The 14,812-nt window shown below is 35.7% G+C and overlaps 1 protein-coding gene across 1 annotated transcript in view; it reads left to right on the top strand.

Moving 5' to 3' along the window:
• The window catches only part of LOC101897345 (trichohyalin), a 98,833-nt gene that overhangs the window by 44,829 nt on the left and 39,192 nt on the right, over window positions 1-14,812 (top strand). Inside the window, exons 3-4 of the mRNA XM_005183102.4 lie at window positions 5,777-5,951; window positions 10,368-10,499. Of these exons, the coding sequence (XP_005183159.2) occupies window positions 5,777-5,951; window positions 10,368-10,499 (307 nt within the window). The remainder of the gene's footprint in view (window positions 1-5,776; window positions 5,952-10,367; window positions 10,500-14,812) is intronic.

Raw genomic sequence — 14,812 nt, 5'->3', positions numbered from 1 at the left:
TACTAAAATTTGCATGAGTTCCACGATAGGTGTGAAAATGAACAATATCGATCCACACCATCAATGACCTCCCCCACAAAGGGTCAAAATTCTGAATAATTATAACTCTTATAAAATGTGATGTAAGAGTCCGATTGTGTTCAAATTATGCACATCCCAATAATTTTATTAACCCAAGGTCTAGTGTTAGGATGGAATATATCGGTCCACTCCTTCTGGTACCTCCCCCACAAAGGGTCAAAATTTTGAATATCCATGAAGTTCATAAAACGCGAAATTAACATCCGATTTCATTCAGACTTGATACATCTCAATATATCCCTCAACACAAGATATTTTATAAAGATGGTAGAGATCGGACCACTTCTTCTTGTACCACCCCCACAAAGGGTCAACGTTTTGAATAACAAAACTCCCTAAAAAGAACGATATAAGCATCTAACTCTCTTCAAATTTCACACATATAAACATATTTACTAACAAAAGATCTGTTGTGAAGATGATATGCAGGGTGAAATAAAAAAACTGCAACAAAGCCAAAAGCCATAATTTTTAATTTTTTTTTTTTTTCAAATTATATTGAATGAAAGCAAAAATGATCGGAAATGGCATTAAATTTTAGAATAAGTTTAGATTTGTTCGAATTGGTCACCATTGGCACGAATTATGGCCTTCAAACGACTAATGAAACCACACGTCACACGCTGCCCGAATGTTGCTCTGCGGTATTTTTGCCCATTAACGGCGAAGCGCTTGCTTGAGGTGATTTTTTAGTGCCAACCTTGCTTTCCAAAATACTCCAGACACAATAGTCCAACGGATTGGTATCTGGATGGGAGATTTTGGTGGCCATTGTGCGCTGAAAATGAAGTGAGGAACCTCTTTTGAAACAATTCTTGGGTGGCGCGTGCTGACTGCGATGGTGCTGAGTCCTGTTGGAATGTCCAAGGTCTGTGGCCAAAATATTTGCGTGCCCAAGGCTTTAATACAACCTCCAGAATATTTTTGCTGAGTGCGATGGTGCTGGGTCCTGTTAGAATGTCCAAGGTCTGTGGCCAAAATGTTTGCGTACCCAAGGCTTTAATACACCCTCCAGAATATGTTTGCAATAATATTCGCATTTATTCTGATGCCACGGTCAATTAATACGAGCGGAGAGCGACCATCGACAGTTATGGCGGCCCACGCCATCGCCATGCCCAGCGCTTGAGTTCTGGTGGCCAACCGAAGGTACACATTTTCAGCTGACCTCTTTGGCAAGTAAACGCGATCATTTTGTTTGTTTACAAACTGCTGGACAACGAATGTGTTCTCATCGGAGACGGAGAAAACCAAATTCGGCAGTTCACCACTTTCGGCCAAGCAAAGCAACTCTTTAGCTCGTTTGAATCTATTTGTTTGCGGTGAAAATTCTTGCATTTTTTGGATTTTCCCCACGAATAAAATTACTTTGCCGTAATCTGTTTTAAAATACCTACCGGTGATAAAAAAAATAACTGGTCCATCCAATCATAGACCTTAAGCCTTGCTTTTTCTATCTGGCAAATGGTCAAAGTCGCAATGGGGATTATGTCCACTTTGTCCGTTAACCCCCATACTTGCAATGGGGAATATGTCCGGGCACCGAACGTTTTCCTGGCTCTCCATAGACCCATTCGTCTAGGCGAGAATAGGCCGATTTTATCGATTTAATTGATAACATTTACCTCGTTGCATATACATGTAAATTTCCTTTATGGTAGATGGTATATAATTCAGTTTCTACCTGTTTATACCCTACACCACAAGGTGGTCAGGGTATTATGTCTTTGTGCATTTGTTTGTAACAGGCAAAAGGAAACGAGATAGACCCAAAGTTCCTTTTGATTATTTGCATAGAATCACTTTCTGAGTTGATTTATGCATGTCCGTCCGTCTGTCCGTCCGTCTGTCCATGTATTCTTGTGAACAAAATGCAGGTCGCATTTATTATCAGATTGAGATGAAATTTTCCAAACAACATTTGTTTGGCCCAAGGACGAACCCTATTGAAATTATCGGTAAAAATTTAGATATAGCTCCCATATATATCTTCGTCCGATTTGCCTTCTATTCTGCACCAAACGTGTAATATCAGGCCGAATAGTATAGAATTTTGCACATACAACCAAATTAGGCCTGAAAATAAGTATGCCAAATTTGATCGATATCGGTTCAGATATAGCTATAGCCCCCATATATATTGTTCATCCGATTTGTTATTTTTGCCCACCGCAGCCGTAATATGCACTCTGTAACAACAATATTTGGGGAAATATATCAAATACAGCTCAGAAATGCATTTGCTAAATTTTATCGAGATCGGTTCAGATTTGAATATAGCTCCCATATATAACTTCGTCCGATTTACCTTTTATTGTGCACGAAATGTCTAATATTTGCCCAAATGAGATGGAATTTGGCACATACGACCGAATTGAGTCTAGAAGCTAGTATATATTGTTCATCCGATTTGTTGTATTTGTTACCCACAGCCGTAATATGCACTCCGTAACAACGATATTCAGGGAAATATATCAAATACAGCTCAGAAATATCTTTGCCAAATTTTATCGAGATCAGTTCGGATTTGGATATAGCTCCCATACATATTTTATCTGATTTCAAATTAATTGTGCACCAAATGGGCAATATAAGTCCGAATTTAGAAGATACAAATGCTTCTGCATATTTAGTCCTTTGAACTTTAAATTATATTCATATTCATAGCGTGTATGATTGAATTCTCCCATAAAAACTTTTAATTGTTATGTGGAGCTCAACTAAATTAGCAAAGTGGTGTAGGGTATCATAAAATCGGCCCCGCCCGACTTTAGGATTTTCTTTACTGGTTTTTGTTTTTATTTTATTTATTTATTTTTTTCTTTTTTCAAATTACAGTTAACGAAATGTCTCTCTCTTATCGCTCACATTTCATTCAAATTAAATACGACTATCTCTCGTATCTGCTGCCACTTCATTCCTCCCAATATAGGTTATCAAGCTATGCGAGTGTACTAAATTTCAAAAATTTTCTAATGGATTTTCTTTTTTTTTTTCTTCGTACGTTTGAAGTTAACGAAAAAACAACTAAACCAACAAAAAAAATATTTGCCTTATGGCTTATTGATGTTTGATGACAGTTAGTGGTGGCCGACGACTGAAGCTGATAGTTTTCTAGGTTGGCATTTAATTCGCCTTAATTGCTTTGCACAAAATTTTATTCTTTTTTTTTTTTTTTTTTTGTTTGTCTGTTTGTTATAGTTTCCGTTTAATTGCTAATGAAGTGACCAACCGAGCTGCTGGCATGGCAAAGCTTGCCTCAACGGTTGAATAGCTAGCTGGTCGGCTGATTGGCCGGCCGGTTAGCTGGAAACACTCACGTTAACGTGGTTCAGATGCTGTCGATACGATTTTATGAATCGATCGTAAATAGTGAAATTAGTTGTCAGTTGTTTGTTATTTTTTTTTTTCGTTCGGTCTTTGGCTATTCTCTTTCAATGATTTAGAAAGCTTTCTATACTTCTGGATAATAAACACAAAAAAAATAAAATAAAATTTTTATTTTGAGCAGGGAAATGATGTTGTTTTGGTTGCGGCTCTTTGTTTCTTTTTTATTTGTCCTCTATTATTTATTGGCTACTGTATGAAATTTTTTATGAGTGCCTCTTTTTATTGATCTTTTCTAAAAGAGCTTTGAAAATTGTTTGAAAACTTTCTTCTACACCTTTTATTTGACGATTTATGAGCGTTTTAACTGAAGATTCAATAGAGGAAATGGGGCAATTAATTCATTGATTTTTAAGAAAAGAAAATAATTAGGGAAAACAAGCATTAACTGACACTTAATGCATTTCTAAAGAAGCCGAATGCAATTTTCAATTTTTCTCAAAAAAAAAAAAAAAAAAACAGGTCGGACCGGGCCGAATTTTGAATATCCTCCACCATATGGAACTAATTTGGAAATTTTCAAAAAATAAAAAATTAAAATCTTAAAAATTCCGTACATAGCCGTTATATTGGAGTCTACGCGAAGATGTGGACCTGCATAGGAAAATTTATTCATAAGCCAATATCCAAACACAAAACTTGAAAAAATTCGATGAATAATGTAGCTAAAATCATTAAAATACCGTTATATCGGGGCTATACGAAGACCTGGACCTACATAGACATTTTTCTGGCATAGACTGAAGTTTCCATTACGAACTCTAAATACGAAACTTAAAGCAAGTCCGGTGAATAATGTCGCTAAAATCATCAAAATACCGAAAATCAGGAGGTGCCCTTATATGGAGGCTATACGAAGACGTAGACCTGCACAGACAATTTTCTGTCATAGGCTGTAATATCCATTACGAACTTCAAATACCAAATTTGAAACAATTCCGGTGGATAATGTCGCTAAAATCATCAAAATACCAAATATCGGGAGGTACCGTTATATGGGGTCTATACGGAGACGTGGGACTGCATACGCAATTATTTGTCATAAGCTGCAATAGCCATTACGAATTCTAAATACGAAATTAAATACAAATCCGATGAGTAATGTTCCTAAAATCATCAAAATACCGAATATCGGGAGGTACTGCTATATGGGGCTATATGAAGACTTGGACCTGCAGAGGCACTTGTCTATCACCGACTTTAGCACCTATACGAAATTTCGGTGAATATTATGCATAAAATCGTCAAAATACCGAATGTAGGGAGCTACTGATATATGGGGCCTATACGAAAAGCTGGACCAGCATAGACCTATAAAGACATTTCTCTTCCAGGGGGTAAAGTGCTTAGAAAGAACTTCTTGAATGGATTTTTATACAATTCCACAGAAAAATTTAGCTAAAATCATCAAAATCTCAAAAATAGGTAGGTAGCGTTTACTGCGGGACATACGACATAGTGGACCTATATAGACAATACCCTTCCAGGTGGCAAAACTGGTCGCTTGAAATTCCTTTTGTGAATTTTCAGACAATTTCATTGAATATTTATATATTCAATACGATATCGTGGATCGATCTTGGGTCCATCTTGGAACTTGACCTGTCTGCAGACAAAAGACTGATCTGTGCAAAATATTAACTTCCTATCTTTATTCGCTTGGACTCTATCGTGATTACAACAGACGGACAGGTCTAAATCGGATGAGAATTTTACGCTGATCAAAAATATATGAATATATTGTTATGTCTAAAACTATTATTTCGATGAGTTACAAACGGAATGAGGAACATAATATACCCTCTATACTCTGTATGGTAGAGGGAATAAAAAATGGAAAACACACATCGAATTGGGGTATTCTTTCGATATTCTTTTACCTGACCTACGCTTGAATTGAGTCTGTAAATCAAACATTAAAATGTTGTCAGAATTTTCCAAAAATAAGTATTTTCTCAATTTAATGGAATTTTCCCTCCATAAAAATTGGTTAAGAAAAAAATCAATGCTTTTATTCTGTAGAATTTACCTCCATAAAAACTGGGTCAAGCCCCCTCGCCACAACGTCATGAATCAGTTAACACGCACTTAAATATGATTAGTTTTAATTTGTTTGTATTTTAATTAACACATTTATTCAATTCGTTCATTGCTCTTATCAATTTCATAAATTCTCAATGTTCCCTCTCTCTAAATTTTTTGTTGGTTATTCTACATTCGACGCTCTTGAATACATTTTCTCCTTTCCCCAATTTGTTAAAGTTTATTAATTTTTTATGTATTTCTTTTTTCTTTTCTTCCTTTACAGTTAGCGTTATTTGTAACATTATTTACCACACAAGCGGCAGCATCGACACTCGGCTCGAAATGTCAACACGACATGGATTGTACGGATTTTATTAAGGGATCGTCGTGTTCTGCCCTCGGCTATTGTGAATGTGCCCCGTACTATGTCCAATACAACAGTACAACATGTTTGTCATGTAAGTATGAAATATCAAAACAAAAAAAAGATGCCTTGAAATTCTCTATTGTAAGGAAGGGAAGTGGAAACAGAAACGTGTCTAAGAAAGGGGAGACAGCAAGGAATAAAGACAACAGAGTTTGGGTCCAAAATTGATTAACATAAGAAAATACTTGTTTTTTTTTTAATAGGGTAACTTCTATGAAATGATGATCGAGAAACTCACTCCTCTTCGTAGAGGCACCTTACTATATTAGACTAACAAAAGGATATATTTTTTGAAAAGAGACCAATGTATTGAACATTGGCACTTGTCTTGAATGTATAGAAGTCTCCTTCTTTTTTTGAGAGAACATTAGAAATAATCTTCTTTTCTTCTATCTCTCTCTCCCTCTCTTTCTCTCCCTCCTTCTCTCTCTCTCTGCAGAAGGCTTATGAAAAGTTCATGTTCCTGAAAGAGTTTCACATTATGAATATGTAGAGGTCGAAGACCATTACAAAGCTTCCAAGCAGAGTGAAGTTTTCGAATCATAGACAAACTATGAAAAAACCTTTAACCATCATAAAACCTTAGAAGTAGTACTAAAAAAAAATATTTTGAACACAGAAATTTTACTCTCTATAGAAGACCTTTTGGGAAGAACGAGTAAAAAACAGTTAATATCTTTCTTTTAAAACCCTCTGCCATTTTACCAAAAATTATTATTTTGAAAACATTTTTATCCACTGTTCGAGCGGTATATATAATTTATTTTATTAGGAACCTGTGATTCTCCAGTTCGAAAAATGGGGGACAACACGAAAATGTACATTTTCATAAACATTTTTCATTGGAGAAGGTTATTACGAACTCCAAATATTGAACCTCCATCATAGTATGGAGGGTATATTAAGTTTTTCATTCCGTCTGTAACAACTCGAAATATTCATTTTAGACCTCGCAAAGTACATATATCCTTGATCAGCATAAGATTCTATGTCGATTTAGCGATGTCCATTCGTCTGTGAAAATCATCCTAGCTTCCGAACGAAACGAAGTAGTTTGATGTGTGTTACTTCTGCAGTACTTTTGGTATTGAAAATGGGCTATATAGGTCCATGTTTTGGTATAGCCCCCACATAAATGTATGGAAAGATTAAGATTTTCTTTTTGGGTGTTTTTGTCACAATTTTAACCCAATTATGCCCATTATATAAGAAACATCCTTGCATAGAACTGTAAATATGGGTCTGAGTTTTAATATAGTACCCATAAAGCGCTACCTCCAGATATTCGGAATTTTGACGATTTTAGCGATGTTTTTCACCGGAATTGTTTCAAATTTCGTATTTCATGTTCCTAATGGTTACTACATAACAGAAAATTGCCTATGCAGGTTCAAGTCTTTGTATAGCACCCAAAATGCGGTATCTTCCCATATTCGGTATTTTGATGATTATGACAGTATTTTCAACGCAATTTTTTGAAATTTGGAAAATTCCTTCCAAGTGGTGAAGGGTATTCAAAGTTCGGCCCGGCAGAATTTACTGTCTTTTTACTTGTTAACTTTGACTATTATCATGAAAATATCAAATGTTAGGAGGTAGCGTTAAATGGATGGAACACGAAAACTTGGTTTTGTGTGGCTCATAATTGCTCATAGGAGTACGGCGTTAACATGAAGATTATCCACTTTTTTTGTTCTGTGTGGAAGTGCTCGCAAGTTACTCCTGTCTAAATTTAAGAGTGGTAGTCGAAATGCTCGTAAGAGTAAGATTTTTTTCTAGAGCAGTATCGAGCGGAAAAATGATATTTTTCAGTTTATGTGTCCGAGTGTTTTTACTAGCAAACATGTTTTAAAATGTAATGTAAAAAATCAAGAAGAGAATAATATTCAGTGGTCCGTTGGATTTTGAGTCCAAAAAAATAAAAGCAACAACAAAAAAACTACTCGACAAGAGTAAAGTAATTTTCTCGATTTTGAGCGGATAATCTCTCTCTCTCTCTTACTCGAAATCGAAGAACGCCTACTCGCTCTTATTCAAGAGGCATAGAAAAGTGAGTACAGCCGTTGTTTAATAGCAGGAGTACTCTCGCTCGAGTAAAGATTGAAACTAGCTTGAACCTTTCAGCCAGAGATGGCGATACTTATGACAAACTCAAAATGACATTTTTGAAAAAAACCCAGTTCGAAAATGTGAAAATACTGCATATGGGAAAAGTACCCTTACTTTGGGTACGGAAGGCAACCTGGCCATTATAGGCTGTTCTTTGCAAATATGTTTTTTGCCCTTTGAGATTTACAACAAATTCGATTAAAAAATATGGCTAAACCCTTTGTCAGAATGTGGACCTTTATGAACCAGTAGAAAACATTCTACGGAGAGATATTTGAACTTCACTGAAGCGAAAGTTTTCAACCCGATTCAGGTCAGTTTGTCCGCGAGCACTATAACTTTCGACGGAAGCATCGTGTTCCAAACTAGGTACATCGTAACATTTTTACCTAACCTAAATCGAGTTCGGCTATGACAAATATCAGCAAAAAGTACCAAAAAATATGTTAAAAGGCAACAGCCGACAGATGTATACCCTCAGTCAATGTTCGATTATTTAAATATATTTCGACTTCTGTTATGATTATTCAAGTTATTGACCCTGCATAGATTAGGTTCTGAAGGAACGGGACAATTTTGTCAATTTCGTATCGTAAATAAAATAAATATGATGTAAATATTGCAACGTGCCAGGTTTGGACTATATTGGTTACTTCCTTCACTTCACAGGAGATCTGTGATAATTTTTAGAAAATGTTAAAATGGCGTGGGGCACCAGATATATTCGACGGAAGTATTCCATTTTCATATTTTCATTTTTCATCATCTAATACAGATAAAAATATTGGTATGGGCAGAATTACAAGAAAATCGAACATTTAAATCCATAAAATTGGAAAAACATAAATTCTATATTCATCTCAGATTTCTGGTTTGGAGAAACATGTAGATATACCAAATTGTAAAGAATCGCTGACTTGACAGATAATAGTATTGCAAATTGTGACCCTTTGTGGATGAGGAACCAGAAGGGCCCACAGATATATATCATCTTCACAACAGATCTCTTGTTAGCAAAAATATTTACCTGAGTAAAAATTGAAGAGAGTTGCATGCTTATCTCGCTTTCTTTGAGCGTTTTGTTTTTCAAAATCTTGAACCCTATGTGGGGGAGGTTCCAAAAGAAATGGTCCAATCTCTACCATCTTTATAACAGATTTTGTGTTGATGGAAATATTGAGATGCGCTAAGTCCGAATGGAATCCGATGATAATTTCGACTTCTGAGCTTCGTGGATATTCCGAATATTGAGCCTTTGTGGGGGAGGTACAAGAAGGAGTGGACCGATATATTCCCACCAAACTTTAGGTTAATAAAAATATTATGATGTGTGTAATTTGAAGACAATCGGGCCCTTGTATCACATTTTATAAGAGTTATAATTATTCAAAATGTTGAACCTTTGTGGGGGAGGTACTTGATGGAGTGGACGGTAAAGTTTGAATAAAATTAGATAATCCTTTCTCTTTAAATATTTTTTTGAAAAATTCGAACTTTTGTGGAGGAGGTACTTAAAGGAGTGGACCGATATTGCCTATCTCCCAACTTATTTTAAGTCTGATAATAATATTGCGATGTACCAAGTTTGGACCAAATCGGTTATCATGCGCACCAGCCAGCCAGACAGATGGACGGACATCGCTAGATCGACTCCAAATGTCCTGAAACGGATTTGGTCCAAAGAGACCTAGGGTCTAAAACCGTTGCTTTGACACGCAAAGCTAAATATCAAATTTAAGATTTCTAGCTCTTGCAGTACAGTATTTAGTACTTTTTAGTACGAATTTCGTAGTGGAAACCACCATTTTTAGTACTTTCTGGTAGCTTTCTTAAATGGTACGAATTTCCAAAAACTCTAAGTTATCTGACGTCCTTTAGCAGCTAGGACTGAATTTGATGATAGACCCAAAAGCATATAGTATTTGTCCAAAAAGCGCAGTTTTTTGTTCCTTTTAGTACGAATCAAAATTTCGGGTTTCTTTTCTAGTGTTAAAAATATGTTGATGGATATCCCTTTAAATATCATATTTCCCAAAACTTAGCCACGTCCCTGCTTAATTTCTTTCCATTCTATCCCGGACCATCTCAGTGCCGCAAAAAAAACATGTTTTTTGACCGAACGACTTGTCGGCAGACATTAACATTTAACACTTTTATGGCCCAGGATGGCCTGGGAGCCAAATTTAGTTGATTGTTTTCGTGTGTGTGTGTGTCTGGGTGTTTGTTTGTCTCTTCCTTATGGCCTGGCCTGGGCTTTTCGGGCCGTAGAACCATTAATAATGAATGCATGCATTTCAAAATTTATTAATTTTTTTCTTTTTCCTCTTCAATTTTACAGCTCAACTCCTGGGTGGCGATTGCATTCTCAACGAACAGTGCACCATGAAGGTGTCCAACAGCAGTTGTCTGGATGGAGCCTGTCGCTGTGTGGAGGGTTTCTTGCAGTTCCGCAAACATACCTGTCTTGGACGTAAGTACGCTGAATTTACTAAAAATTACAACTAATTGGCCACTGAGGGGTAGAAGAGAGAAGAGAGAGAGAGAGAGAATGAGAAAGAGATGATGATGAGACATAACGTTGGATGGATTGTGAGATGGTTGGACGGATGGATGAATGCATGATTTGCATGATGTTAAATGCATGTCATCCATCATCGTCATCATGCATGTTGTTGTAATGGAATAATAACAAAGAATTTATAAATGATTTACTATTTTCTTATTTTAATTTACTTTTCTTTAGTTAATGTAGTTTGTCTGTTTGTATTAGTATTTCCAATTATGTAAGCATTATTTTTCTGTTATTTCTTTTTTTCTGAATAAAATTTTATTTATTTCTGGTATTTTGGGAAAAACAAACTATAACTGAATGTTGAATTCTTTTGAAAATGGTTTAGAGGTTTGCATGGTTGTTTGTGGTTTGGTTGGTATATATATATATTTTTTTTTTTGGAAAGCATGAAATGTGTGAATTTTATTGACATAGTTTAGCAGCACCTGATTTAATCTGGAGCAATTAGAACACATTTTAGGTCTGTGAATTATTTACACTCCTAAGAAGAAATTTCATTATTTAGATGAATTATATAGATCTTCATATTAGCACTTATAACTTTTATATAATTGAAATTTTCCAAGCATGACAAAAATGACCCAATTAATATTGGCTGCCAAGTCTTTGTGCTACGGCAAAATATTTTTTCGATATATTTTAAAAAATTTTATAATGAGTCCTGCCGCCTGAAGTAATGGGATACAATTGCCTGGTCTCTGAGTCGGTTGTATGAAAGAAGCCGGTTACAAGGAAAATATGTGATATTTTTATTCTTTGAATATCTGTTAAGAGTTACTAGAAATGGGATAACCGATTGAGGGGCCTTTTTTCCTTAGAAAACCCATAGAAGGGTAACTAATTTAAAACATAGACATCAATACACCTAAATAAGTCCCTTACAGAAGCCGAAATCTGTTGGTGTTCAAAAAAAATCTGAACTCAAGCTTAACGAAAAACCAGAAGAAGAACAATTAAATATTTTTTTGCAAGTTTTAATATCCTCCACCATTTGGAACGAATTTGGCAATTTCGAAAAAACAAAAATCCGTTAAAAAATTCTGGTTCCATTATATTAGGGTCTATACGACGACGTGGACCTGCATAGGCAAATTTTGCCATAAGCCATTACAATATTCAAATGCGAAACTTGAAAAAAATCGGTGAATAATGTAGCTAAAATCATCAAAATACCGAATACAGAGAGGTACCTTTGTATGGGGGCTTTACGAAGAAGTGGACCTGCACAGATAATTTTCTGTCGTATGCTGTAGTATCCATTACGAACTTTAAATACCAAATTTGAAAAAAAATTCAGTGAATAATGTCCCTTAAATCATCAAAATACCGAATATCGGGAGGTACCGTTATATGTGGGCTATACGAAGACGTGGACCTGCACAGACAATTTTCTGCCATAGGCTGTAATTTCCACTACAAACTTTAAATACCAAATTTGAAACAATTCCGGTGAATAATGTCGCTGAAATCATGAAAATACCGAATATAGGGAGGTACTACTATATATGGGGGCTATACGAAGGCGTGGACCTGCACAGAAAATTTGCTGCCGTAGGCTGTAGTATCTATTACGAACTTCAAATACCAAATTTGAAACATTTCCGGTGAATAATGTCGCTTAAAGCACCAAAATAGCGAAAATAGGGAGGTGTCATTATATGGGGGCTATACGAAGGCGTGGACCTACATGGACAATTTTCTGTCACAGACTGTAGTATTCATTACGAACTTCAAATGCTAAATTTCTAACAATTCCGGTGAATAACGTCGCTTAAGGCACCAAAGTACCGAAAATAGGCAGGTACCATTGTATGGGGGCTATACCAAAACATGGACCTACAAGGGCCATTTTTAATACCAAAAGTCCTGCAGACATAATATACATTTGAGTAAAATTTTATAAACCTACATTATTTCGTTCGGAAGCTAGAGTGATTTCCATAGATGGGCAGATGGATAGACGGACGGAAATCGCTAAATGGACAAAGAATTTTAAGCAGATCAACAGGGTGAGATAAAAAAACTACAACAAAAAGTCAAACGCCATGATTTTTTCATTTTTTTTTTTAATTTTATTGAATGAAAGCAAAAATATCGGAAATAGCATCAAATTTTAGAATAAGTTCAGATTTGTTCGAATTAGTCACCCTAGGCACGAATTATGTCCTTCAAACGGCCAATGAAGCTCCGAATGTTGCTCTGCGGTATTTTTGCCCATTCCCGGCGAAGCGCTTGCTTGAGGTGATCGACACTTTGGCATTTCTTAGTGCCAACCTTGCTTTCCAAAATACTCCAGACACAATAGTCCAACGGTGCATATTTTCAGCTGACCTCTTTGGCAAGTAAACACGATCATTTTGTTTGTTTACAAACTGCTGGACAACGAATGTTTTCGCATCGGAGAAAACCAAATTCGGCAGAAATTCGGCCAAGCAAAACAACTCCTTAGCTCTTTTGAGTCTATTTTCTTTCTGTTGCGGTGTAAGTTCTTGCAATTTTTGGAATTTGAATGTCTTCAACCCGAGCTCATTATTCAATATTTGTCGAATGGAATATTGCGATATGTTCAGCTCACAAGTCATTTTTCGGCCACTGCGACGTGGGTTTCGATCAAATCGCGAAAGATGGTACGAGACGCAAAAGATTTATTCACATTTAAATACTGGAGTGCTCTAACGATAGCCACTTGTGGTTTTCCAGCCAAATATAAAGAATCACACTATCACGCTTGAATTCCATCACCAATAACTTTTTTTCTGGAAAATTCTCAAGTGGCTAAGAAATGACAGCGGTCTGAAGTTGGTTGTAGTTTTTTCATCTCACCCTGTATTGGACCAATTCTTCTGCAACCTCCTCCTAAAGTGATCTAAATTTTGAATAAACAAAATACTCATAAAATGCGAAAGAAGTATCAGATTACTTTCAACCTAGGCACATTTCAATATTTCTATTAATACAAGACCTGTTGTGAAAATGGTAGATATTGCACCACTCCTTCTGGTACCTTCCCACAACAGCTCAAAATATTTGAATAATTTTTAGTCTCATAAAATGGGAAATAAGCTTCCGATTCGATTTAAATTTCACACATATTTTTATTAATACAAGATCTGGTACGATGATGAAATATATCAGACCACTCCCCCACAAAGGTCTACATTTTGAATAACCAAAATGCTCATAAAATACTCATACGTTCTAAACTTCATTCTATCCAAATTTCACTCAAGTCAATATTTATATTAAAACAAAATCTGGTTTAAAGTTGTTAGATATCGGTCTATTTTTAAAAAATATCATGAAGCCCCTAAAAAGCGAAATAAACATTCGATTAAATTCGTACCGGCACATCTTAGTATTTCTGTGAACACAAGATCTAGTGTAAAGATGATAGATATCGGTCCACGCCTTCTGATATCTCCCCACAACGGAGTCAAAAATTTGTTAGTATAATGCAAAAGAAGCATTTGATTCTTTCTAAACTTCAGACTTTGCAATATCTCTATTACCACAGGATCTGGTGGGAAGATGGTGGGAATTGGTGTACTCCTTTCGGTACCTCCCCCCACAACGGGTCAACATTTTTGAAAAAATTAATAATAAAGTGCGAAATCAGTATCTCATTCTTACTAAACTTCTCACATTCCAATATTTTTATCAACCCAAGATATGGTGTGAAAATCGGAAATATCGGTCTACTACTTCTGGTACTTTCCGCACAAGGGGTGATAATTTTTAAATAATTGTAGCTTCAATAAAATTTTAAATAGGCATCCAATTCTCTTTAAATTTTACACATCCCAATATTTCTATTAACACAAGATCTGGTGTGGAGATGCGATATATTGGCCCACCCTTACTGGTACCTGCCTCACAAACGGTCACTATTTTAAATACTTATATCTCTAGTAACTTGCGAATGGAATACCTTGATGCACTATGTATATCTGGAACCTAATACCACCGAAGTAGCCAGAAATGCCTTTCAAACCTATTTTAAAACCTTAACAAGGAAAAACTCAAAAAAAGAGATTCTCAAGAATAATGCCCTGAAACTATCTAAAAATTTGCATTTCGGAGAGGGTCTGGGTCTCCTGACTATGTCGATACCTCACACCAAATTTGAACTCGAATATAATATTTTCCAGTTTTAAGTTTAATCTGAAAATAATAAACGATAAATTCCAGTTATCGTCATATGGGTCAATCTC

Source organism: Musca domestica, unplaced genomic scaffold (genome assembly GCF_030504385.1).
Source record: "Musca domestica strain aabys unplaced genomic scaffold, Musca_domestica.polishedcontigs.V.1.1 38, whole genome shotgun sequence".
NCBI classification, from domain to species: domain Eukaryota; kingdom Metazoa; phylum Arthropoda; class Insecta; order Diptera; family Muscidae; genus Musca; species Musca domestica.
Note: the sequence above shows the minus strand (reverse complement) of the source record. Positions and strands in the feature narration are given on the sequence as shown.